This window comes from Equus caballus, chromosome 12 (assembly GCF_041296265.1).
Source record: "Equus caballus isolate H_3958 breed thoroughbred chromosome 12, TB-T2T, whole genome shotgun sequence".
Taxonomy (NCBI): domain Eukaryota; kingdom Metazoa; phylum Chordata; class Mammalia; order Perissodactyla; family Equidae; genus Equus; species Equus caballus.
The window spans coordinates 2317651-2345031 of record NC_091695.1 but is presented as its reverse complement, the minus strand read 5'-3'; the positions used below and the strand labels follow the sequence as shown (position 1 = coordinate 2345031).

Here is a 27381-nt window from a genome sequence, read left to right as displayed (position 1 = left end):
AATGGTCATAACTAGTGAACATCTGACTGTTCTCATTAGAGCTGACTCCAACCTCCTCGTTTTATAGGTAAAACACACACACACACACACACACACACACACACACACACACACAAGAGGCTCCAGAGAAGTGCAGCAATAAAGTCAGGTTTAAAAACCAACTTTCCTCTGGTCGAGTCCAGCAGACTTTCTGCTAAAACATATTGCCTCTAACGATCCCTTTCTGCCTGCTTCAAGTTCTTCAAATTTCCTTCTTCTTAATTGAGATGTTTCCTCAGTTAACAGGCTGCTTCTGATGTTATCCCCACTAGGATGCTACTCCCCCGAAGTGAATCTTGGGATAAAGAATGTACATCTCAAGAGTTAAGTCTCAACCCACAGTACTTTCTACATGCTCTTGTAGTTAATATTTCCAAGCTAGGCTGGACCCAAGAGGCATGTAGACTAGCACTTTACACATACATAATTAAACACATAAAACCTTGAATTAAGAGCTTGTACTTAAAAACACCACCATTCGATGTGCTAGACAAGGGTTAGAAGCCATTAACTCCTAGCTAGCTGGCCTGTAGGAAACTAAAGTTTTATTTACTTTTCTATTATAAGCAGATTATAAAAACAAGCAGCAAACTAGCTAGAGAACATTATGGCTTAAGAAAGATTTGTTCCAGAAAAGTGTTGCTGAGATAAACTGAGAAAGACAGAACAGGGTCAGGAGCAGGAAGCTAAACAAAAGAAAAGGATCCAATTCTACACTGATTGAAGGTTTCAGAAATACCTGTTCTATTAACCAAATTTCCTGCAAGTAAGTTTAAAGGCTCCTACTCCAAAAACGACTGCAAAAAATGTGGACTGCATGAAATAGAGTGTGAAGACTCTACCTCCTGAAAAGGTCAGGTCCTCCTGAAAAGGTCAAGTCCAGTTTTACTCCCCTTTTCCTCTTCTGAATGATCACTATTCTAAAATAGAAAAATTAAAAAGCAGGAAATCGAACTTTTGAGACGCCGCAAGCTGTCCTCACTCCTGCAGCACAGTGCCCGCCCAGCATGCCAGTGCCATGGCAACTTTCAGCTTGGGAATCTCAAAGCTGAGGCTTCTGTACAGCCTCCAGTATTTACTCTGGCATTTTACTCCAAGAGAGCTCCTTCCAAAACTTGGCCAGGCTCCAGTGAGGGCAGGCAAGGGAGGAGCTTCAACAACAAGGAGGACAGGGTCCTTTTGCGGTGGAGAAAAGGTCTCCCATTTCCTGTGTCTTCTGTGTATGAGTGGAATAGGCACTATCTACGAATAAAACAACTGCCTGCTCCTTAGGCTTGGAAAATTATCCAGCAGCCCAGAAACACAGCAGAGATGAGCTATGAACCATAGTCCATTACTAACATTCTGTGTGATGTCAAACATTTTCCTGACAACCTGGTTAAAAGCCTGAATTGCTCAGAGTTTACAACTGAGGGTAGAGAAAAGGTTATTAAAGTGAACGTTTAATCTCTTCCTTAAACCATTTTTCTCATCTTCATCAGAAGCCTCAAGACCAAAGCAGTCATTTGTATCCTCTTTACCTCCTTTCATCCTCCCCAGTTTGTTAGTATACCACCATGGGATCTCCACTTCAGTTATGACTTGGCTATTTCAAGTATCCACTCAATGAAGTAAAAGTGAAATTTACTGTTGCTGTTGTTATTATTATTTCTATTCTAAAAGGCTATAAGAAATACACCAAAATGTTGGAGAGTGGTTATCTCCGAGCGATGGGATTAAAAGAACTTTTCTTTTCTTTACTTTTGTACTTTTCAGTCCAAATTTTCTATAATAACGTGTGACACATTTTTCTTGAACGATAATTTTCAAAAAGAAATGTGGCTCAAAGAAAAAGTTAAATTATCAATAAGATATTAGCAAACTGAATCCAACAATGTATAAAAGGAAGCACACGACACCCAAGTGGGATTTATCCCCAGTATGCAAGGCTGGTTCAACATTTGAAAATCAGTTAATATAATCTATCACATCCACAGGCTAAAGAAGAAAAACCACACAATAGTATTAATAGATGCAGAAAAGGCATCTGACAAAATCTAATATCTCTTTATGATAAAAAAAAAAAAAAAAAAAACCTCTCAGCAAACTAGGAATAGAGGGGAACTTTCCCAACTTCATAAAAAACACCTACAGCTAACATCATACTTCATGGTGAGAAACTAGAGCTGTCCTGCTAAGATCAGCAACAAAGCAAAGATGTGTCCTCAACAAAGCAAGGACGTGTCCTCTCACTTTGCCTTTTCAACATCAATGCAGGAAGTCCCAGCTAATGCAATAATACAAAAAAAGGAAACAAAAGGTTTACAGATTGGGAAGGTAGAAATAAAGCTGTCTTTGTTCACAAATGGCATGATCATCTATGTAGAAAACCTGAAAGAAGTGACAAAAAAAATTTCTGGAACTAATAAGCAACTACAGCAAGGTTGCTAGATATAAAGTTACAAAAGTCAGTAACTTTCCTATATACCAGTAACGAACAAGTGGAATTTGAATTTAAAAACACAATACCATATACACTAGCACCCCAAAAGTTAAATACTTAGGTATAAATCTAACAAAATATGTACAAAATCTGTATGAGGAAAACTACAAAATGCTGATGAAAGAAATCAAAGGAGAACTAAATAAAGGTAAAGCTATTCTGTGCTCATGGCTAGGAAGACTAAATACTGTCAAGATGTCAATTCTTTCCAACTTGATCTATAGATTCAACGCAATCGCAATCAAAACCCCAACAAGTTATTTTGTGGATATTGATAAACTGATTCTAAATTTATATTGAGGGGCAAAAGACCCAGATTAGTCAACGCAATATTGAAGGAGAAGAAGAAAGTGAGAGGACTGACACTACCTGACTTCAAAACTTACTAAAAAGCTCCAGGAATCAAGACTGTGTGGTACTGGTGAAAGAACAAACAAGTATCAGTGGAACAGAATACAGAGCTCAGAAACAGCGCTACATAAATACAGTCAACTGATCTTGAACAAAGGACCACAGGCAATACAATGGAGAAAGGGCAGTCTTTTTAACAAATGATGCTGGAATGACTGGGTATCCACAGGCAAAAATATGAATCTAGTCACAGACCTTACATCTTTCACAAAAATTAACTCAAAATGGATCACAGACCTAAATATAAAATGCAAAACCAAAACACTCCTCTAAGATAATACAGGAGAAAATCTAGAAGACCTTGAGTATGCTGATGACTTTAGATACAAAACCAAAGTCCTCTTCAGCTTAAGCCCATTAAAATAACGGCTTCCATAACAGCTAAGTACTTAGCACATACTGCTCCTGTCATTTGAAGTTTCCTATATGGGAGTCTCAGTCATCCTGGGACTCCTCAAAAGAGTAGGTTTCAGTGTCTGGAAAAACTCTGAAAAGGTCTAACTAGCTGCCCCAATGAGTGACCTGAAGGGTGAAGTCATTTACTTTTGAGAAATACCAGGCTCATCAATGACAAATGGACATCGTCACAACAGACCCGAGAGACATCTGCTTCAGGACGTAGTATATCCACAGCAGCACCAACCCTCATGACATTGCTCATACTACAGAGTGTGAGACAGCAACAGGAGCAACGCTGGGTGAAACAGGAGGCATGCCTAACTTTAGCCTGGTTTCCGTCATCGGACATTCTTCTGTCTTTTAATCCATAACAAAGACAGGGCCTTCTGAATAACGATAATGAAAATCCTAAGAGCTTCACACACAGGCAGTGTTCCAGGTGCCATCATATATGTAGTTCTGATTTAACCCTCAGGCAGGCAGGAGTATTCTCACTTTATGTGAGTGGAAACTGAAGGCCACAGTGGCTAAGTCACTTGCCTAGTGTTATGCAGGAGGTAAGCTATGGAGCAAAGATTCACCTCAGGTCAGTCTTTTTCCAGGTTAGCACTCTGACAACCACTCCATATAGCATCCTCCTACTGAAAAGGAAACTGAGCCTCTGAGAACCAGGATTAGATCACGGGAAAGCAACTCAGCACAGAGGAGAGCACTCAGGACGGAAAGTTAGAGTGTTAGTCAGTGCTGTCTTTTGGAACCAACCAGTTGTGTGACTTTGGGCAAGTCACTGAATTTCTCAGGGCCTTGGGCTCCAGAGTTAATAAAAGTGAAAAGCCACATTCAGTTCTTTTATCTCTAAAATAATACAACTGCATAAGTTTTATGCTCTTGGAACAATAATTCACCAATCCAGATTTGTCTCTAATCATATCTGTTGCCCAAACAAGAGGGAGTTTCAGGAGACCAGGAATCTGATTTAGAAGTTGTTAGGGTGACACAGCCAAACTAAAAAAGTAAAGAAGACTGCAGGATAACTTTTTTCTTTTGACATTGCTGCCCTATCAAGTGATTATCCTCTGTAGAGAAGAAACTTTCCTCTACCCTTCTAGGTTCTTCCAGCTGCACTAAGAATTAAATTGACATGAGAAAGAATAACAGGAGAAAAGCACACAAACTTTAATAATATTTATACATGGGAGAGATCCAGAAAAACTGAGTAACTTGCTGAAATGGCCAAAGTCACCACCTTAAATACCATCTTTAGCTAAAGACAAAAGACCATGTTGCGGGTATCGGTTTGGGACTTCACAAGGGAAGAAAGCAATTCACGTGGAGATGCAAAAGCAAATGTTTGGTAAACAAACGTTTGCCATACCTTGTGGAGACAATGGGATATGAAGGAGCCTTTGATCAAGTGGGTCTTGCTAGGCTCCTCCCTACCACATCTAGTTCATATTATACTCTAGTTATCTATGGTGAGAGCTCCTTCCTGGAACAGGCCTTGTATCTTAAATTCTTTTAGGCAGTTGGGGGAGGGTCAAAGTTTCTATCTGAGTGTTTTGTTCTTACAAATAATCAAGCCAAAGAGACACATTTTGGGGGAGCAAATTGTGTTCCCCTACACCTTCTCCCACCTTTAACCACAAAGCATAGAGTCACATAACAGCTGATGCCTGGTCCCCTCTACCACTAAAGAGTCTACTAGTCACCAACTCCATGCGACCTCACTACTGACCTGTGTGTAGTATTTAGCACTACTGATGCCCCTCAGTCTTTAATTTCTTTCCTCCCATGGTTTCTGTGACCTTGGACTTCTCTGGCTGGCTGTTTATCAGCTTTGCCCCTGTAATGTTACACTCTCTCTTCAGGTGACTGCAACTGAGAAATCCCTCAACGCTAGGGTTTTTCAACCTCAGCACTACTGATATTTGGAGCTGCTAATTCTTTGTTGTGAGGGAAGAGTCCTGTGCATTGTAAGATCTGTAGCAGCATCCCTGGCCTCTATGCAGTAAATGATGGCAGCATCAATCCCTACCCTGAATCATGACAACCAAGAGTCTCCAGACACTGTTAAATGTCCTCAGGGGGCAAAACTGCTTTCTGTCCAAACCCTCCTGCATAGCAATCTCGTTCCATCTGTGCAGTTCAACTACTGCCTCCATGGAGAAGGCTCCGAAGAGCAGAAATTCTCTCCGGGTCTCCAGGCTCACAATCCCTTTTGGTATCTCCACCTGGATACTTTTCTATTATTCAAACCATCAAGCCTCAAACTGAACCCTCTCCCTCCTCCCCTCATTGTCACTGCGACCTGTTCTGAGTGCCCTCGCATCAGGCACTATTCTAAGCACTCCGCATGCGTTACTTCAATTAATCATCACAGGGACACCACGAGGTGGCAATGACTACTACACCAATTTTACAGATGAAGAAACTGAAGTATAGAGGGGGTAAAACACCTGCTCAAATTCACACACACAGTGGCTGAGCTGGAGTGTAAACCCAAATAGTTTGACTCCATAATCTGCTTTCTAACCGCTACATTATTCTCCAATATCTTCCCCTCAAACCTTGTCCTGTTCCCCCTCTTTCTCCCTTAACAATACCACGGTTTAGGCAATAACCGGGGCTCTAAACTCTGGAGTCAAGTTTTTATTTTCTCCACCAGATAATAGGTCTCTTAACTTAACATCTGGAAGACAAATCATAACACCTTGCTTAGGGTCTTGCACATAATGGTGGTGAAAACATTCTGACTAAATGTCACAAGTCATTCCACATCTGCCTCTCTGCCACAGTCTGACGGAAGAAGTCCGCCCTGTATCTATGAAAAGCCCCTTCTTTGCGTTCCTTCCCACTACTCTCTGCTCATATCTAGACCCTTTCTCTAGACCCAAGTGCTCCAGATTAGCTCCACCCGCCCACTGCACCCAGGCCCTCTGCCCCAGTCCCACTCTCACCTGCACCACTAACTTGCTGAAACAACATTCGAAGTCAACGAGTTTCTGGGTGATTTGAAGAAGTTGTTTAGGATCCTGATCCTACCTCCCACTTGCTCCATACGCCAGCTTTCTCTCCCTTCTCATCTCTGCTTGGCCCTGAATCATCGGCTTTCTAATCTTGACCTCAAATCCCACGTTTGGCCCCTTCGGACTTAGTAATCATACATGCCCCTCACTCCCTCCTGCTTGGTGTTCAGACCTTAGCTTTGTCTTATACAGTCTTTGGCTCGGCTTGCACATTTGACTCACACTGTACCTTTGAATCACATTCTCTCAGATAGGAACCCCACATTTCAGTCAGAATACTCCAACCCTACTCTATTTCTGCCAGAGTGCTTCTCGCTGAGACTATAAATTTTGGTGCTTGAGCCTAAGTACTCTATTATTCTTTCACAGCGTCATGCATACAACCCCGTAATATGCTTCTTCTGAATCTCCTCCCTTTCATGGTTTCCCCTCTCCTCACATACGAACATAAAAATACATGTACGTGCACACACAGCATTAGAGGCTCAGGACCATGTTTCCTAGAGGCACTGTACATGAAAGATCCTAATAAACACTTGAACTGAATCTGCTAATCAGCTGTAAAGTGGATAGCAACTATGCAGCCCTAGTCAACTGAGAGAGAGACAGTCACAGCAGACTGACAAGCAGCCCGTGGTGTGAGAGATGGAGATCTAATCACTATGGTTGTGGCATCACTGCCAAGCTTCCTCTCCTCCCAGGGCTGCTGGGTCACGCTATCAGCTGCTATGACTCTACTGCCACGACAACGTGATGTGTAACCTAGTGTCATGGCACTGAACTGGATGCACCAAAGAGCAGTTCAAACGGCATGCTGGGCTCACTTTGATTCGACACTATTTCTTGCTCTTAAGATGCTTCTCTCTTTGCCTAACTCCAGGGCGGCACTAAAGCAAGCAATCACAAACTTCTGAGCACCACTTTTCCTGTGTGAGCAGGAAAAACTCTGGGTGACTCCCTGTAGAAATGTGAAAGTAGAAGAATGATTTCCCAGAGATACCCAGGACCTGTAACAAACAAGAACAAGAGTGAGAGCTTCTATTTCACCTTGTTTTCTTTCCACCTTAACCGTGCATAAACTAGAAAGAGCTTCTGCTTCAGGAATTATCATGTACCAAGTGGGAGGTAGAAACCGACAAAGTTTCAGGGGGCAACTAACGAGAAATTATACTATTTTTAAGTCTCTTAGACTTGAAATATACAAAGAAAGCCTATTCTATCTGAAGATTAAACCAATTTTAAAACAAGACTCACCCCTCCACCTCCACTCCAGTTTTCTACCCAAACACCTTCCCTGCAAAGCCACAGCTATTTGTACACCATCAAAACCACAGAAACAAAACAACTGCACTCCTCAAGGAACACTCGGGAAACAGCACTGAAATGTAGGTTCCTGTTTTCTGAGTCCTCTGTGTTAGAGTCAAAATGGGACAGCTCATGGCTTCCTGTGGCAGAGAAGGAGGTCTGAGCACTGGCTCTGCTAATGCTGCTTCTGAACTCAGAAAGAGGAAAGCTTCTTCACGTGTCAAAAAGCGGTAATGACATCGTTCTCCTAGATATGTCAGTACTCTCTGGACACACAAGTACATCAGCAGAACTGTTCTGCTAGCCCACATAAAAGTACCCGTGAAAAGTTATTGTGCCCTTTTCCTATGGGACCCACTGAGCTCTCAGAAAGAGCCCCTAAATAGTTTTTTAGACAAAGAGAGCCTATACCCTTGCGAGTGCAGACTCTAATTTCCCAAGGGAACACTGGAAGGACTTTGTCACACATTCTAGGCCCTGAAGAGTAAGGATGTCAAGCAGAGGCTCCCTGCCTCAGTTTCAGCAAATGGCCCCAGGCTGTCAGGGAACAATGGCTGCCTTTTGCTGGAAAGGCAAAAAGCTCCTCAAAAGCTTCCGTTTTCAGGGTACTCATTAATATAAAGGTGATATGATTAGACCTATTTTATAGATGAAACTGAAGGCTCAGACAAATCAGTGATACAGGCAGTAAGTGCCAGTATGCGGACTCAGGTCACCTGCCTCCCACGTCTATGCTCTTTCACCAGGTAAGGAAAGGAAAGCATGTCATACTCATGGTAAATTTTTTCCCTGAAAGTCTGAACAAATTCTCTATTTGTATACTATTCCCACCCCACCTTCTATAGGTAAAAAGTTAATAACTTCCTGCAATTACTAATAATTCTATATAGCAATCACACAAAGGCAATTTATTGGCGTCATTAGCCCCGTGGCCTTGGACAAGTCATTTAACCTCTTAAGTCTTTGCTTCTTTATGTGTAAAATGGGAATTATGATGTCTAATCATATTGAGTTAGGAATTAAGGCAATATCATAGAATCTATTTCACCTGCTACAGAAGTAAACAAAAGCCATTCCACAAGGGGATGGTCGTCAGCTGGATCGCTGGGTCGAATGGAAGTTCTCTACACAGCTGCAGAGACTGGATGGATTTGCCTTTTGGCTAAATGCAGAGTCAATGAGAGAGGCGTGGTTCTCAGATTTTACGTTTCTATACACATGCAAGCAGCTCCATACAGACTGAGACTGACTGAGAGTTACATTCTGTAGCTTTAGCACCAAGATATCAAAGAAAACACCTTTGTCCTTGTGCAAACCTGAGTTCTACTGCCTAGCTGAATGAGAGGTTGAACTAAAAGGGAAAGGGGAGGCGGGGACAGGAGAGAAGGAGACCCTTAAATAAAAATCTGCATGGTTTTTATCACTATTATGGCAGGAAAGTTTTATATCTAGGTATCCAGGCTCCTAAATTAAGTGTCAAATACAATCCTGCACTGGGAATGTGAAGCGTGGCTGCTATGGGGGAGTCCTGACAGCTCTACTCCCCTCTCCACATTGGCCATGTAATCAGCCCTTCAAGCTCTGGCACTATGTGTATTATCAAGTCTCCTGCCAGTGCAGAAAGGAGCTGGAGCAGGGGGAGAAGAACACTCCAATGCGTTAATTTTATTAAGCCATTAAAGCTCAAGCCCTTTGCTTTCTAACAATGCTCCAGCCTACTAGGCAGCTCAGAAACCATGTCCACCCTACGTTTTTTTTCAAAGATTTTATTTTTCTTTTTTCTCCCCAAAGCCCCCGGGTACATAGTTGTATATTTTTAGTTGTGGCATGTGGGATGCCGCCTCAGCATGGCTTGATGAACAGTGCCATGTCCGCGCCCAGGATCTGAACCGGTGAAACCCTGGGTGGCCAAAGCGGAGCGTGCGAACTTAACCACTCGGCCATGGGGCTGGCCCCTCTACCCTAGTTTTAAAATGCTGAGAGACGGTTGGTCTGTAGAGTGCCCCAGTTAGGAGCTCTGGGGCTCCAAGAGAAAGAAAACAGCCAAAGGGTAGAGCTGCAGGGGAAGGGGGAGCAGGAAGGAAACAAGAATCTCAGAGTTGTCAACTTTAAAGTGGGGATATCTCTCCTAATGTCTCTCAAATGCGACATTTAATTTCTTCTGTGATTCTTAATTTCTTCATTTTTCTTTTAATTTGGCACCAAGCAGTTCTAACTTGAGAGTTTGCTCTATAACAATAAACATAATTACTTCTATGCACTGATTTCCTGTTTTTATTGGGAATATATGGACACACAGCTGCATACTCCCAAGGCAGACACATTTGCTTTGACTTGAAAGGGGAACAGAACCACACCGAACTAATACCAGGCAAGGCAGCCATGCAAGGCCCACAGAGCCAGCCAGCCAGTCAGCAACGCCAAGGAGTCCCAACTATGGAGATTCAACTCAATCTGCCTGTCATCACCCAAAGAGGTAGCAATGGCCCTTTAAAACCTGCAATCTGTAAGTGTCACTAATCCTGAGAACTGTTAATTGATCAAAGTATAGAGTCTAGTTAGTTATAAACAGATGGCTTATTTTTCTCCACAAGGACTGGAAGGTCCCCTGAACTCTGGAGTGGGGTGGGAGAAGGCGGCCCCATGGAGGCAGCGGTGGTTCTCAGGACTAGGGGAAAGCTGGCAGCAGCCAACATTTACAGGACGTTGTACTAAGCACTTTAAACGGATTATCTCATTTAACCTTCCTAACAACCCTATGAAGTGTGTACCATTATCCCCTATTTTGTAGCAGAAAAAAACAAAGAACCTGAGAAATGGAGAGGTTAAGCACAGGATCTGCCCAAGACTGCATAGCTGTCAATGCTGGAGGGGATCTGTCCCAGGGCAGCTTGATTCCAGAGCCTGAGCCTTCAATAACCACAGAACACTGCCTCCCCCGAGAGAGGCCAACATCAGGTTTCTGCCTTCATCCCTATCCGGAAGAGGACCGGAGAAAGACAAAGACCAGTCACTGCGGACACTTCAAGCGAAGGGCTGAAAAAAGTGATTCAAGGGGTAATCTCTCCCTCAACAGCTTTACTGAGACATAATTCATTCACGTATAATGCAATTCACTCATTTAAAGTACGCAATTCAGTGGTTTTAGTATATTCACAGAGTTGTGCAATCATCATCCCCAAAAGAAACCCAACAGCCATTAGTAGCCACCCCCCTCTCCAATTCCTCCACTTCCCTCAGCCCCAAGCAACAACGAGTCTACTCTCTCTATAAATCTGCCTATTCTGGAATACAAATCAAGCAAATGGAGTCACAAAGTGTTTGGTCTTTCGTGAATGGTTTCTTTCACTGAACATAACGTTTGTGAGGGTTCTCCTGGTCGCAGCATGTATCAGTACTACATTTCTTTTTACTGCCAAGCAGCACCCCACTGTACAGTGGCACACTGTACCACGTTCACCAGCTGGGTTGTTTCCACATTCTGGAGAGCATGAAGAATGCTGCTATCAACACTGGTGTACAACTTTTGCGTGGAGATATGTTTTCACTTCTCTTGGGTATACACATAAGAATGGAATTGCTGGGTCATATGGCAACTCTAAGTTTAACCTTTTGAGGACTGCCAGACTGTTTTCCAAAGAGACTGCACGATTTTACAATCCCACCAGAAATGTATGAGGGTTCCAATTTTTCCACATCCTTGTCAAATGGACAAAACTTCTCTTTATGGGGAAAACTACAAAGCTGTAGTCCTAAAAGCTGTCAACTTGCTCTGGCTCTACTATAACTGCCTGATGACGTTGGGCAAGAACCCTTACTCTCTTCACACCTCAGTTTCCTCATCAGCAAAGCAGGGGCGGCGGGGGGGGGGGGGGCATTGATGCAGATGGCCTCACACTTCCAACTGAGCCCTACGTTTATTCATTCAGTCATATGTGAGACACCTGAATAATGGGGAGGGAGATGCTGTGAAACGGACAGCTTGGGGCTGAGTGCAGGACTTTGCAGTAACTCAGTTTCAACGTGACTGCCTGAATAACCTGAGACTGTGACTGTCATGCCTGCCTCAAAAAACACCAAAAAACCAGAAAACCTTACAGAATCTGCTTCTGATATTACAAAGAAAACAGAAATGCCTTATTAGGTAAAACTTCCATTTGACAATAATTGCAGATTGGCATTCAGGATTTTAGTTTTCTAAACTGGGGATCAAAGATGGAATTGGATTCAAATGATGAAAATGTATGCATTTATATGGGATAATGTTAGGTGAAAAAAGATGGATACAAACTATTTATGTATACATAGTCATATAGTTCTACATATGTATACACATAGAATAACAGTTACATAGAGGGAGAATCATATTAATTTTCTACTGGAAGGGCAAAGCACCATAATATTAACCAGCTTTTCCATAGGTGCGTCTCAAAGTGTGATGTATTGACCACGTGCATCAGAATCATCCAGGCTGCATATTAAAAAAGCGGAACTCAGAACTACTAAATTAGATGCTCTGGGTGAGGCTCAAGAACCTGCATTTCAAAAAAAAAAAAAAATATTCAAAGCTTAGAAACCACTGCCGGTGGAAGAACGGCTGATCTTTCCCTTTCTTCTTTATTCCTGTCTGAATTTCCCACCTTTTCCTACAGACAACATGTACTACTTTTATAACAGGGTGACCGGGAAAGGAGGAAGTCGTTTTGTTTTGATAAAGGCAGGGGCATGGTGACAGAGGGCAAGAGCTTGTTCCCCCTCTTTCTGCTGCCCAAGTGTCTACAGAGGATAAAAAGGGGCACATGTGCTTCTGGGTCCATTCCTCTGAGCCTGGATGAGACCTGAGAAGGCGCAGGTATTGTTCCCGTTTGGTGTCCTCCATCAGTAAGAGGACACCACTGAAGCACCTGCCTCCGTTCCTCATTTAGCCAGGGCTGAATGCTCTGGAGCTGTCCCGGCTCGCTTGCATCTCCCCACGTTTTCTATTGGAAAAAGCCACTCTCCAGTCCTGGGACTTTAGGATTGTGGGGAGCCGTGGCTGCAGGATCCAGAAAAGGGAGGTAAGAGTGTGAGGGAAAAGCAGTCAGTGAAGAGCCATACTGCTAGCGATGACGGACTATATGTATATATATCCACTCAGCCATGTGTTCAACAATAGTGTGGGGACGAAGAATATGGAGTAAGACAAATCTGAAGTTAAGTCCTGGTCCTGTCACTCACTAGCAAGCTATTCAAACCAAGTCTTGGAGTGCTCATCCATAAAACAAGGCAAATAATAATAGTGCTTTTCATAGGGTTGTTGTAATAGACAATGCATAACGATTATTACCCGCCAGGTACCATGCTAATAGAGCTTGAGGATACAGAGATAAAATAAACAAGTCATACCCTCCAAGATTACTACTTACAACTTTTTAAGTGAAAAGCAGAGAAATAGGTTAATAATTCTAATAACCCTTTACCCAAAGGAACACTTTTTGAATGAATCAACTTGATAACTGATGCATCTCAATTCTCTGCTTCAGTTGGTTAAATAAACACTGGCCCTGTGAATACGTCTGTCTTGGGGCAGGGCAAGGACCACCATGAGGTCCTTGACCCTGGTGAATAAAAGGACATTAACAAGAAGAATTCAAGTTAGGTTTTGCTTATATCCGTTACTATTTGTACATGCAAAATCTATCATTTTAACAAGAGTCTGATTAGCACAAGAGATTGAAGGACTGGGCTGTGTTCCACGTCAATGATATCAGCTATTAAAAATGACTGTAAAATTCTCTCGCAATTATTAAATTAAATGTGTAATTATTATTAAATTAAATGCTAGATTAAAATAAAATAAGAAAACCATCTTCAGATCTTTTTAACTAATTTCATGTTGCTAGACAACTCTTTGGTCTCACAACTCAGTAAGAACACCGTTAGAGATTGGAGAAAAGAAGAAGAAAAACCTGGTACATTTTAGGCAGTCTTAGTGTGACTAGATTGCATGTTTAATCCCACTCCAGTTAGACAGATAATGTGAGCCACCTGATTCAAGTTTAAGACACTTTTTATTGAGAATAACTTCTTATAAGTTTAATATTTGAGATACACAACTGTGTTTTTAACTGTTTCAAGCATGCCAGCTACAGGAAACAATGAACACCACATCTTAGGTGGAAAGAAAAGCAATCGATATATACTAGAGAACGTGGCTGATATTAACTGCATAACAAGGGGTTGGTTTGACTGAGCTGAGTATGTTTTGCTTCTGGTTCAATGCTCTCTGAGAGACTGGGCAGGGGAAGGAAGGGAAGGGAAACCATGTGTTTTCTAAGCTTCAGTTTCCTCGGGTAAACTGTGAACAAAGGAAAGCTGTAAAGAACTCAGAACACTAAATTTCCTAAAAATCCTGTTATAGATGGACTCAGATGGACAGGGACGGACAGACAGATAGAGAGAGAGAGAGACAGAGAGAGAGAGAGAGACAGACACACACACACACGCTTGATTAACAACATCTTTTAGATTTCCCCAAAGTCCAGCATAAATATAAGAAATCTACAAAAATCCTGCTTTGTGCAATAGATGTTTCTGAAAAGTTTGGCTGAAAAAAATTGTCTGTAAACTGGATCATGTCAAACACATTAGGATGTCTTATTATTTAAAAGACCACTTCCAATTAAACTAAAGATTGTTTGGCATTAAAAATAATCTCTTCCCACTATACACAAAGTTCTAGATCCCTGGAGGTATGCATCCTTTAAAATAAGGCTCACCACAGCAACATGCATGCACACAACTTCGTCTGGGTCTGAGCCTTATTTACCAACCACCACTGGCTCTGAGTCCTGTCCTCAGGCTCACCTCTGGTGGCTGCGAGTTAACGTCTTCTGCTGGTCTTCTGGTTTTAGAACTCAGCCCACTCCTAGACCACGGCACGGGCCTTGATCATCCTCCTAAATCTTGACCAGGACTCCCTTTCCTCTTCTTGGCTTCATTACTTCTTGCTAGACATGATGGTTTTAAAGGAATCCTGTCCTCTCAGGCAGCCTGAGCTGACTCCTCAGTCCAACTCCCCATTCCCTCCCCTAATCCTTTGCTACCTCAGCTCCATTTAGTTGTTTTCTGAGTCTGGATTTTTGTATATTCCATTTTTTTTAAAGTTGAAATCACTTGGACTTATTTACAAGGGCTCTTCTGGCTATTTGCTGAAAGGAATGAAAAACAATCAAAACAAGAGAGAAGGAAAATAGCCAAGGTGCAGCCCAGTCTCCAGTTACCCGAGACCCACTGGATGAGACTCTGCAGGTGGGCCCAGCACTCGGTGCTTTAATACGTCCTCCAGGAGGTTTTCATGCACATTAAAGTTTATGAGCCACCAGTCGGGAAGAAAACAGGGTGTCTGTCAAGTATTTTGGACAAAATGAGGCATCTCATCTCATTAAGTCTATATTACTGACACAGAAGAATGTCTAAGATGTTCTATGTAATAAAACTATAGGTATAGTATAGTTTTTGTAAAAAATCTTAGAAGTATATTTCCACATGGAAAAACGTCTAGAAGGTTATACACCACAAACTGTTAATAATGGTTAACTCACGGGAAATTCATCTCATTTTTCCTTTATGGATATCTGTACTTTTTAATTATAAGCATATATTATTTTATAATTTAAAAAAATGGTTAATCTAGGCATCTTCCACTCCTCTCTGGCAAAACTCACGAGGTAAAAAAAAAACTCACGAGGTAAAAATTAACCCAGTCCCCAGCAGACTTCAGTGTCTGGACTAATCAAGCTTGGGACGCTTTAGGGAGTTCTGGAGGAAGTGAGGCAGAGAGTGCTCAGTGCTCCCTGACTCAATCAGTGCTTCTATGTAAAGCTGCTGTGCCAGGAGATGATAGGTCAGGGCCTGAGAGATTCTGCCCTTCTTAAAGAGGCTAACCTAAAAAAAACCATTGTGGGGTTTGAGGGAAAACAGAACAGACTAAAAACTTAAGGATTCTCTTGGAAGACACCAATTTATTTCCAGGAAAATTTTCTTTGTTGCAGAAATTATGTATTTAAGTGTCCCATTTTTCACCCCTACTTTGTGATCTGGCAGTCATCCTGCAATTATGTTGGTCCTTTTTCAAGCTGGCTTCAGGTAGATACAGCATATGCACATGATAGATCAGAAAGGGGCTTAAAAATAGATTGGTGGGAAATAATCCTGGGCAAGATGAAGAGAAGATAAAAAAGAGGTGACTATGTATACACATATCCAAGACCAAGTCAGGTCCTAACAAATAGCCTTTAGCTCATGACGCATCACGGGAAAATCCTGAGGCTTCCACAGGTTGCTCTCATGGGACCACTCAATTCTGTCACCTATGGCAAGTTTCCCATTAGAAGAACTGTACGAACTCATAAAGGATCCCAAAGCTCTCTACCTGTATTATCATCATGCACAGAAGCCACTCAGAGCAATTTGCACACATCCTCTTGCTCTCCCCTGCCTACCAGTACGTGGATGCGGCAGAAACAGAAAATACAGCTGTCTCCTTCAGGATAGCTGTTGTCCCAGAAACCAGAGAAACTCGGTAAAAAGAAGCTTTCAGTAACCTTTAATAATTAATTGGTTCATCTGCACTAAAGAAAACTACTTACACCAGATGTCTTTCTACTTGAGCTCAGAAAATTGACAAAGATTACCCCAATTTTTTCTATCAAGATACTCTCTACCTCTGGAACCCTAACTACACCAGTGTCCCAATACTTTCAAAGTTGTATGAGGAGAAGATCATTTTGTAGGTTGGTGAGGGCAGCCACCTTCTGAAGAGCCCGTCACTGTCTGGGGCTCTGCCTCATATAGTGTTTCAGATCAGAAAACAAAGGCACAGTGTGATTACAGAAAGGGGGCAAGGAGAGGAAACCAGCGCTCGGTCTGCAGTGGGATACAAAAGAGCGAGCAGAGGCAGTGGAGTCAGAGCTTGAAGCCAGCTCTAGCTCATACTAGATTTGGGGCGGACAGCCCTACCACTCCAAGCCTCAGCGTCCTTACCAATAAAGTGGAAATAATAAGCTATTGCACACAGTTGTTCAACAATCCCAAGTATGCAAGAGGACGGGGAACAAGGAGTTAGTGTTTAATGGGGACACAGTTTCAGTTTGGGATGATGAAACAGTTCTGGACATGGATGGTGGTGATGTTTGCACAACAATGTGAATGTACTTAATGCCAGTGAACTGTGCCTTTAAAAATACTTAAAATGGTAAATTTCAGGGGGCTGGCCCTGTGGCCAAGCGGTTCAAGTTCCATGTGCTCCACTTTGGCGGTCCAGGTTCACGGGTTCAGATCCTGGGTACGGACCAACTCTAGTCATCAGCCATGCTGTGGAGGCATCTCACATACAAAATAGAGAAAGACTAGCACAGACGTTAGCTCACGGCTAATTTTCCTCAAGTGAAAAAAAAAAGAGGAAGATTGGCAACAGATGTTAGCTCAGGATGAATCTTCCACACACACACAAAGTAAATTTCATTATGTATATTTTACCACAACTTTTTAAAAAGGTATGTAAGGTTCCTGGCACAGTGCCTAGCTCTCAGTAGGTGCTTAAGAAATGCTAGTCTTACTCTCCTTATAAAAACTTCAAATTGAAAAAAAGTAAAAATCATGCTCCTTTCCCTATTTAATTGCAAGAGGCTTTGATGCTCAGGTAAAGCCAGTTGGCACCAACACCAAGTAGTGCCACAGTAAGTGTCTGGGTAGGAGAAGGAAGACTGTGTTAGTCATAATCTCTCTGGCATGTTCAGTTCCCAGTCCACCTCCACCTTGAAGATCAATCCTACAGCCCCCAACATCTTGCAAAGACAGCTGGGAAGCTTAAACCAGTTCCCAGACCAGACTCCAGGTCATGAGGACAAAAGCATTCCTAGTGGCAGCTGGCTGCTGTAAGTGGGACAGAGACAAGCACTACTGAACATCCAGTGGATGTGTCTGGAGCCTGTTCCAGGCCCCAGCATTAAGCTGATCAGTGTCTCAGATGCCTTTAATGGCTGGATTTAATGGACACAGAGGACAGTAGTCTCAAAGGCCTGGTAAAGGAAGATTAAAAATGCACTTGTCTGCAGTTCAGGAAAACAATTAATGATTATGTGTTGTAAGTCATAAAACAGAGAAGGGGAAAAATAGATGAGTTATCTCTAGGCATAGTAGAACACTACTTTTGATGGGCAGGCTTAATTAGATCTTGACGCAATGTTCAGTTGGATGATCATTAACATTCCTCAAACTTAGCTCAAGGAGAATGAAATACTTGGGGGTACCAACACCCAGTCAATTCCAAAACAATACTTACTTTAGGGTCTGAGCTCTTGAACTTTAACCTTTCCACCAACTCAATCATAGCTGCCTTCAGCCCGCCTGAGTCTTTGCTCTAGAAGAAAGAAAAGTCAGAGGTCATTAGACAGCATTTTATTGCTCTCGAACACAAACAGCATTTCATGGGACAATGAAATGGAAAGCAATTTTTTCCTCTAATCAACCAAGAGAACTAAACGACTAAGGAAGGCTGTGTTGCCTCTCTTTCTCTTCTCTATGGACAAAGAGGGTCAGGATATAAATTGCCCACTGACCTGACAAAACTATTGGAATGAAAATTAAATGCAATTTGTACAGGCTGACTCAGTTTCTTCTCAGGGCTCAACTGTGCCACTGTTCACTGAGGACCGAGGCTCCGCAGAAGAGATTTCCATCTGGGATGTCTATTTTATGACCTGCTGATTTTTATTTTGAACTTCTACATAGCAAATACAGAAGTATGCAACATCAAATATCCTTATAAAAATAAAAATAAAGAAAACTCCCAGAGATTTAACTGGAAATAGCATTACAGTGTGCTGGCTGAGTACAGGTTTTTGAGTCAGACACATAAGGTTTCAAATTTGGGGTCTGTGTCATTAACTAGTTGACAACCCTAGGCAATCACTGACTTTCTTAAAACCTTGTCCTCCTTCTATAAAATGGAGATAATACATAGTTTGATTTTGAGGGTTTGTAAAGGAATTAGCACAGTATGCAGCACACAGCAAGTACTCAATAAATGTCATCTAGGCTATTACTATTGTTGCTGTTACTGCATTGTAATGATTTAGAGTAGCAAAGGCCAATAGCCACAAATGCAAGCCACATATTAAGTTTTCTAGTGGCCACAAAAATAAAGCAAAATTAATTTTAATATATTTTACTTAACTTACTATATCCAAAATATTATCACTGCAACATGTAAAAAAATATATAAAGTAAAAATATAAAGTATTTCACACTTACAGCCCAATTCAATTTGCACTAGCCACACTTCAAGTGCTCCAAAGCCATATATTGTTAGTGACTACTGTATTGGTCAGCACAGATTTATAGCACAGACTCTAAAGCCACACTCCCTGAATTCAAGTCCCAACTCTAGCACTATCTGTGTGACCTTAGGCAAGTCACTTAGCCTCTCTGTGCCTCAATTTCTTTATCTGTAATATCAAGCTAATAACGTTGCCTATTTCATAGGATTAAGGTAAGATTAAATGAGCTAATATATGTCACAGTGCTTAGAAGACGGCCTGGCACATGATAAACACAATAAATGTAGGAGGCATTTTTATTATTATTGTCTGACTCTCTCACAATGTTTTAAATTCCTTAAGGATAAGAACCACGTCTTCTATCTCTGTATCTGTGCCCAGCATCAAGAAGGTATTTGAAAAGGTCTGCTGAACAAATGAACATGCAATCTTAAGACAGGAATGCCCTAATAATAATACGTGCGTGTAGGGGCTGGCCCCGTGGCCGAGCGGTTAAGTTGGCGCGCTCCGCTGCAGGCGGCCCAGTGTTTCGTTGGTTCGAATCCTGGGCGCGGACATGACACTGCTCGTCGAACCACGCTGAGGCAGCGTCCCACATGCCACAACTAGAAGAACCCACAACAAAGAATATACAACTATGTACCGGGGGGCTTTGGGGAGAAAAAGGAAAAAATAAAATCTTTAAAAAAAAAAAAAAATTATATAAAAAAAAAAAAATAATACGTGCGTGTAGCACAATCTAAAATTCCATGAATTAGCTTATTTCCTTATATCAATTCCTCTGTGGGACGGGGTAGCATCACCACCCTCATTTTACCAGTGACAAAAAAGAAGTGTAAAGGAGTAAAATGACTGTCGTTTTTACTGGGGAAAGGACAATAAAGAAGTACAATATAAACAAACACTACAGATAACTGTTACTTGAAATAGGCCCCAGAATCAGTGATATTTTCTAAATTTGCAGAACCAATTCTAATTCCACCAAAACAGGAAGTACTTAGTAAGACCCCACCATATAGATTACAATAGACTAAAAGCTCAATCTTTTCCCCTCTAACTTCCTCTCTCCCAAGTCTATACAGTAAAGCTCAGCCGTAGCATGACTGAGACTAACACCCTCTTTAGACGTGCTCTCCAACACAGCTCAGTCAACGTTCCCATTCGAGCTGTGGTCCTGAATTCTAATAATTTGTATTTCTGAAATGATGGCTTACAATTCTCCAAATTTCTTCACCAATTTAAATGTTTGATCTCTGTGGTCTCACAGCAGACAGTCGGGAAAAGCAATCTGGAGGTCACATACCAGGGACTGGGTGAGACCCGAAGTACCTAAAAAAGGGTTAAGTGGCCAGACATGATCCTGCTTTTGAGATGATCAGACAATGAAGCCTGTCTGGTGATATCAGCCCTATAAACTGCTTCTCATTGGCTGAACAAGCAGGTCACTTGTCCCTGGAAAGCTCTCTTCCCCCACATCCCAGCTGCCAGAGCCCATTTTAAGCTTTTCAGCAAGAGCCCTGATATATCCTGACTTTCCCCCTGGCTCTAGAGAACAGAAAGGAATGCACCAAACTGTGCCTTGAAACATTCAGCAAAGAAACAGGACAACGAAAGAATCCCTAAGAAGCAGAAAGCCTGTTTGCAGGCAGATGCGCCTTGTGTGCAGCGATAAGGGAATCCTTAGCCTGCTTTCATAAAAATACAGCACGTCAGCAGAATCCCTCCGCCTTTTCACAAAGCATCAGCAGCACTGCCTACCCAGGGGAGAGACAGGAGAGAGGCAGAAAGAGGCTCCCTTCAGGAAATTCACCCATTTCACCTCCACACCTGACTCTCTTTGAGAATTATTCTCAAGATTTTTTTTTTTTTTGAGGACTATTAGCCCTGAGCTAACTACTGCCAATCCTCCTGCTTTTGCTGAGGAAGACTGGCCCTGAGCTAACATCCATGCCCATCTTCCTCTACTTTATACGTGGGATGCCTACCACAGCATGGCTTTTGCTAAGTGGTGCCATGTCCGCACCTGGGATCCGAACCGGCGAACCCCAGGCTGCTGAGAAGCAGAATGTGTGAACTTAACCGCTGTGCCACTGGGCCAGCCCCTATTCTCAAGATTAATTGGGGGGAGGGGGCCGGCCCCGTGGCCGAGTGGTTACGTTCGCGCACTCTGCTTCAGCGGCCCAGGGTTTCACTGGTTCGGATCCTGGGCATGGACAGGACATGGCTCATCAGGCCATGCTGAGGCAGCATCCCACATGCCACAACTAGAAGGACCCACAACAAAAATATACAACTATGTACTGGGGGGATTTGGGGAGAAAGAGCAAAAAAAAAAAAAAAAGATTGGCAACAGTTGTTAGCTCAGGTGCCAATGTTTAAGAGAAAAAAAAAGATTAATTGGGGTCTATATTGAGCCAGGAATGCTTAGCCTCTAAATGGGTGGTGAAGAAAACCTCTCTCGATGGCTTTTTTTTTTTTTTACCCATAAAATAAGCAGTGGGTCACAAGGGACAGGCTCCTCTGGGTAGACTTGCCCCTGACAACTGCAGGGCTGGGGCAAGAGTAGAAATGGAGGACCCTGGCCCCAAATCCACCTCCTTTCCTTTCCCACATCCCAGTCCCTTCCTGTACCTCAAGGGGCCTTTGTACACAGGGGTTCAAGTCAGTGCACTCAAGCTCTGGGAACATCCCTCTCAGTGGTCGCCCTTGGCCACACCTGGGACCTAGGAACGCACATATCAGAGGTGGAGTCTAATGGCTTGATCCATCTTTGGGAGGATGGACTCAGAAACAGGCTCTGCAGGCCCTGGAAGCAGGTTCAGGACATTTCATCTGGTAATTCTTGGGTCCTGCGTACTTAGAGATTGTTCTAGAATGGGATGGGCACGGGCAAAGGAAGGGTCCCGTAAAGCATGGTACATTGGGCAGGGGCACAGGGCTGTCTAGATCTAAGGTGGTATTTGAGTATGAGTGTTCCCAAACCATAAGGTGGTATCATGTTTTAGTTAATTTGTTGGCAGAACCCAGTCGTCAGTCAAAAGGGAACTAGAGCAGGAGATTGTACCCTCGTACTTCCCTACTGTGGTAGAATAGAACAGCTGCCTCTGAAACCTGCACTCTAACTGAGAAGTGGACTACGATAGAAACAAAAAGCAGGCTAACTCTAACCTTGCAGACATTCGTTTCCGTAAGTGGCCAGATTCTACTATGTCAGTCCTTGGGGCAAGCACTGGGGGTGGCAAAGAAGTGGGATTCTCCTGATGCTGCTCCTCTCCACCTCCATGCCCCCAGTGCATTCCAAGAACACAGAAGTTCAATGCGAGCATATCTTGCTTACGAACTTCTTTCCTCCCCCAAGAGAGTGTCAAATAAAAAGACAAGTGCTATGTTGTAACACCCATCCCTCAGAGTTTGATCAATCTGTGCAGATCTGAGATACTTCACAAAAGCCAACTCCTAGGGATGAGTAATAATAAAACCAAAGAAAGGACAAAATGCCTTACATTTGAAGGTATTCTTTACTCTCCAAAGCATTTCCATACACTTTTTCATTGACACTACACAATCAACCTAAAAGGCAATGTATTCTCACTTTACAGCTGAGAAAATGGCTGGCAGAAATCAAATGAGGAACCCGAAAATCACAGAGCTCATACATTCTTTCATTGGCATTTGTCAATAACTTAATAACTAACAGGTAGTGTATTCTCACTTTACAATGAAGAAAAGTGGCTCTGTGGAGGTCAAACGATGTCCCCCAAATCACAGAGCCAGTCAGTAGCAACACCAGGATCAGAAAGCTCCAAATGAAAGAGATTTATAACATATACAACAGAAGAGGTTGGTATCAAGAATACAAGAGGAAATATATATGAGATTCCTATAAATAAGAAAAAGCCAAATAAGCCCCAAGGAAATCCCAACAAAGGATCATGAATGTAACAGAAATGTAAAACGACTAACAAACATATGAAAAGATGTAAACGATGCTCAAACTTACTTGTAATTAAGATATCATTTCTCATTCATCATATTGAAAAAAAGTTTTGATCTGACAATATCAAGTGATGAAGGGCTTTTGGAAAATTGGAAACTTTCATGCGTTGCTGATATAAAACGATAAAGCTACTGTGAAATCACATGTCTAGCAAGTCTATTTCTCTCTTTCTCCTCCTTGGATCAAGGAGGGATGCACAAAAATATTTATTTGCAGCATTGTTTGCAAAACTGGAAAACTGGAAACATCGTAAACATCCATCAATAGTGAGTGGGTAAAAAAACTACGAAATGAACAAACTATGGAACATGATACAGCAAACAAAAGAATGAAAGTAGATCTGTATGTACCTGAATACAAGGCCAGACATAAAGCTGAATTAAAAAAAAAACAAAAAAACCTTGTATACTGTATCACTTTTTAAAAAAATCCAAAAACCTATTATCTTCTATGGGTGATACATATGTGTGTAAAACACCAGAAAAGCAATGATTGGAGGAACTAGTCTGGGGATGGTGGTAGGAAGAGTCTGGGACTTACCTAAGATATTCCCTAAACATATTCCCGTTGTCTAATTAAGATTCACTACACAGAAAAGAAGCGGGGAGGCAGGGAGGACAGACCCGAGCTCCTGCTGCGAGTGCCTCGAGTTTGCCTAAGGGTAAATACTGGGGCGCTGTTCCCTTTGCACTGTAAACGCATGAACCAGCAGGTGCAAGAGAGGGTTTTTACCTGGTGTTCATGTATGGATTTCAGGGAGTTCGAAGCCCCCAAAACTGTATGCAAAATTTGGAAAGTACACGCACTTTTCTAGGCAAAGAGAATTAGCTTTCCTCAGAATCCCTACAAGTTTAACTTTCCTAGCGTAAACAGCATTGCACAAAGAGAAAGATGACCTGGTTCTATTCCTAGAGGCCAATACCACTGACTGCTGTGTGAGCTTGGAAGAGTCATTTTACATCTCTGGGTTTCTGTTGCTCAATCTGTAAATGAGGAAAATGGACCAAATCAGAACCTACAAATTCGCAGCCTAGAGCCTACAGCTTTTTTTAAAAAAGTTTTTCAAATTAATTCTTTGCTTTTAGAATGTTGTCCCACACAGCACACTGGGAATTTTAAATTAGCTGCCAGCATTTAAAAATCAGGAGCTATGACATAACAATAACGATTTCTAGCTTCTTTTGAAAATCTGAAAGACATGACCATACTGGGCTCCCACTCCCACACAGCAGCAGTTGGCTGCAGCTGAGCAGCAGCGACCTGCTTCAGCCAAGGCGAGCTCCCTCCAGTCTGCTCCAGTTACCCTGGTTTGCTTCTCTCATTTACAGCACCTTTCCGGGCCCTGCAGATATTCATAGTTGCCACCCTGAAAGCGACTCTCTCTGAAACTTTTCTACCTCTAAGGGTCCGTGTATTTGAACACCAAAAAAGTTGGGATGTCTTTCTTCAAAGGGGTTCAGACTACCTCATAAACACATGTCCATCTACTCACCCCAAAACACAGAAATAACACAGCTCATTCTAATGTAAATACCCTTTGAAAGTGGGCAAGAGGCAGAAGCAAAGGTGGATACGGTAGGTAAAGTGGCATCAGAACAAGAAGCATTTCTTGACACCTGGTCTCTACTTTTTACGGGAGTCACTCTAGTCTAATCCCAACAACCAGCTGGGCACCGAAAGAAAAGTCATGTGTCAATACAAATGTAAATGGAAATCATTTAAACAGCTTAAACTGGCTCCTAAATATTGAATTCCATATTGAAAAGAGTCAGAAGATGCTGAGTTCAGAAAGAGTATCAGCTGCCTGTTGTGTGTTTTCCCTAGCCCACAGGCCTTGTGTTGGTACTTTGCTTTTGGGGGAAAAAAAAAAAAAAAAATCAATCCAACTTTCTATCATTTTTACAAAAAGGTTTTGTTTGAGAGAAACAGTGGAAAAGGATTGGAAGATAGAATATATAAAAAGTCCTCCTGAGGAATCAAATCAGAAAGCGAAGACTTGTCAAAAGGAAACGAAACCAAATTTTAGTATCACCATGCCACGTACAAAAATTCTTTACCACCTTCTTCACATGACTTGATTTTCCAACCCCAATCCACTCCTAGGTTAGGCAACCACCTTTATACAGCTGCTCAGGTCCAAAGTGATTTGGGGGTCTGAGAAAACCCATGGCCAAGTCTTTCGAGACCTAAGGCGCACAGACACCACCCCCGGCGGCTCCTCCCCACCTTGCGACCCCGGGTCCATGCAGCAGCACTGCTCCACTCTTGCCCTCCACACGCCCTTCTGCACAGGTACCAGAGGGAAATTTTAGGAACATCCATCAAAGCCCTCATTACCCTGCTGAAACAGTCCACAGCTACTCAGAACAAGATTCAAAACCCGATCATGGCCTACCTGGTCGTCTGTCCTCATGTAGCACTCCCCCAGCCCCACCTGACTCACTTCTCCTGCCATCCTTTAATCCCTCAGGAAACTTGTTCCATCTCGGAACCTCGCTATTCCCTCCACTTGGACCACTATGCCCCCAAATCTCTCCATCACTGGCTCTAACTATGCCCAGGTCACTACCTCAAAAGAGTCCTTCTCAGATCCTTAAACAGCTTCCCTCTCAACCCCCATCCCAGTCACTCTCTTTCTCCTTCTTCTAGTTTGTTATTTGTAGTACCTGTCATTATTTGAAATATTATTTACTGTTTAACTTATGTCTATTTCACTCATACAGTATAAGCTTCATGAGACAAGGGACTTAGAATTGTTTATTGTTACACTCCCCACTGCCCAAAACAGCACCACCTGATTGAATGAATAGATTAAAGGAAAAAACCATCAAGCCACTAACTTCAAACAATATATAAAAATATTTTAATAAATAGTCCACCTCAAAGAACTGTGGTAAAAATTAAATGAGATAATATGTAAGAAATATATAGTATAGAACCTGGCACATGCTAAGTTCTCAAAAAATTTTAGTTATCAGTGTTGTTGTTATTAACTGAATAACAATGTACTGAGAGACTGACTAACAAGTATCAAGTACTGAGCTAGAGAAGTGCTGAATAGAAAAAAATGAACAAGATAACCTGTTACTAATCAAAATACTCTGTTAAAATGTCCAGGAAGACAACTTCAGAGAGAAAGGAAAGAACAGTTTTAGACTATTCAGAAAGTATTTATCTATTAAATACTTTCATACATCAGGAGAATGTGTCAGTACAGCTTAGAAAGGTTAAATGTAAGTGGGAATAATTAAGCGAGAGTAGGGGCAAAATGGGGTGGTGGAAAGAACACGTACTTTGGAGTCAGACCTGGATTCAAATCCTAGTCTTTCCACTTAGTAGCTAGGTGTCCTTCCACAGAGCTCAAACTCCTTAAGCATCAGTTTCTTTATCTGTAAAATGGGAATCATAACAACATAGCTTATTTGTAGGAGTTGTACTGAGGTCAACTGAAATAATGAAAGAAAACCATCTGACCTAAAACCACACAGTAACTATTATCCTCATCTCTGGAAAGCGCCTCAAAAGTCAATAGCAGACATGAGTTTCTAGACTTAGTTTTAGAACTTCAGCTAAAGGTTAGCATTTCCATTCTTCACACACATGAAGTCCGAGTCTACCACTCGACACAGGTTATACTCTGCCAGGGTTCACAGAGACCCAAGGTACAGAGAGAACAGTAGGGTGCCTGTAACATCTCTCCCCAGGACTGCCTACTGGACGGAAAATGGAAACTGTTTTCTAACCAGAAAGTAAAGGGTGTACTGCCCCTGCCTCCTCTCCACTTCTATAAAAATTTCCCAAGTTCAGAATGTAAAACAGAATTTAAAGAGGACAACCAGCAAGACTTGTGAACCTAAAATTAGACCTACCAGCTGTGTTTTGGTTAGCTAGTGCATAAGGCACCAGCAGGAGCCTCTTCTCTGAAGAGAAGTTTCTCACCAGCCTATCTAGCCACCAGAATAGAGCAGGCAGAAGGAGCAGCAGGAGAGGGGGCTGAACAGTTCTCACCCAGAGAAACTTGGTGTCCTGAATTTCTCCTGCTGCCAGACTAAGGTCTGGACCTGAACTCAGGACAGAACCTTAGATAGCTCCCTAATGGTAATAAGAGCAAGAGCCAGCCAACTGCTGAGGGCTTATTATATTCCAGGCACTGTGCTCAGCTCCTCACACGCATGATCTTTTCATTCCTCACTAAAACCCAATGAGGAGAAACAATTATCATGCCCATGTTACACATGAGGAAACCAAGACTCAGAAAGGCCGAGTGAATTATCCCACATGACATAGCTTAGAAGTAGCAGAGCCAGGTCTCAAACTCATAGATTGCAAAGCCAACTAAGACAAGATGACGTGGTCCTTCATATTCATTCTCCCATTTTTCCCTAGTAACAGACCCCAGCT

General features: G+C 42.3%; 1 protein-coding gene across 2 annotated transcripts in view; it reads right to left on the bottom strand.

Annotated features, from left to right (window-relative positions):
- TRIM44 (tripartite motif containing 44) overlaps positions 1–27381 on the bottom strand; it is a 106482-nt gene that overhangs the window by 67354 nt on the left and 11747 nt on the right. For both annotated transcript variants that reach the window (XM_023653873.2, XM_023653874.2), the window contains exon 2: positions 17987–18064. In XM_023653873.2, coding sequence (XP_023509641.2) covers positions 17987–18064 — 78 coding nt within the window. The remainder of the gene's footprint in view (positions 1–17986; positions 18065–27381) is intronic.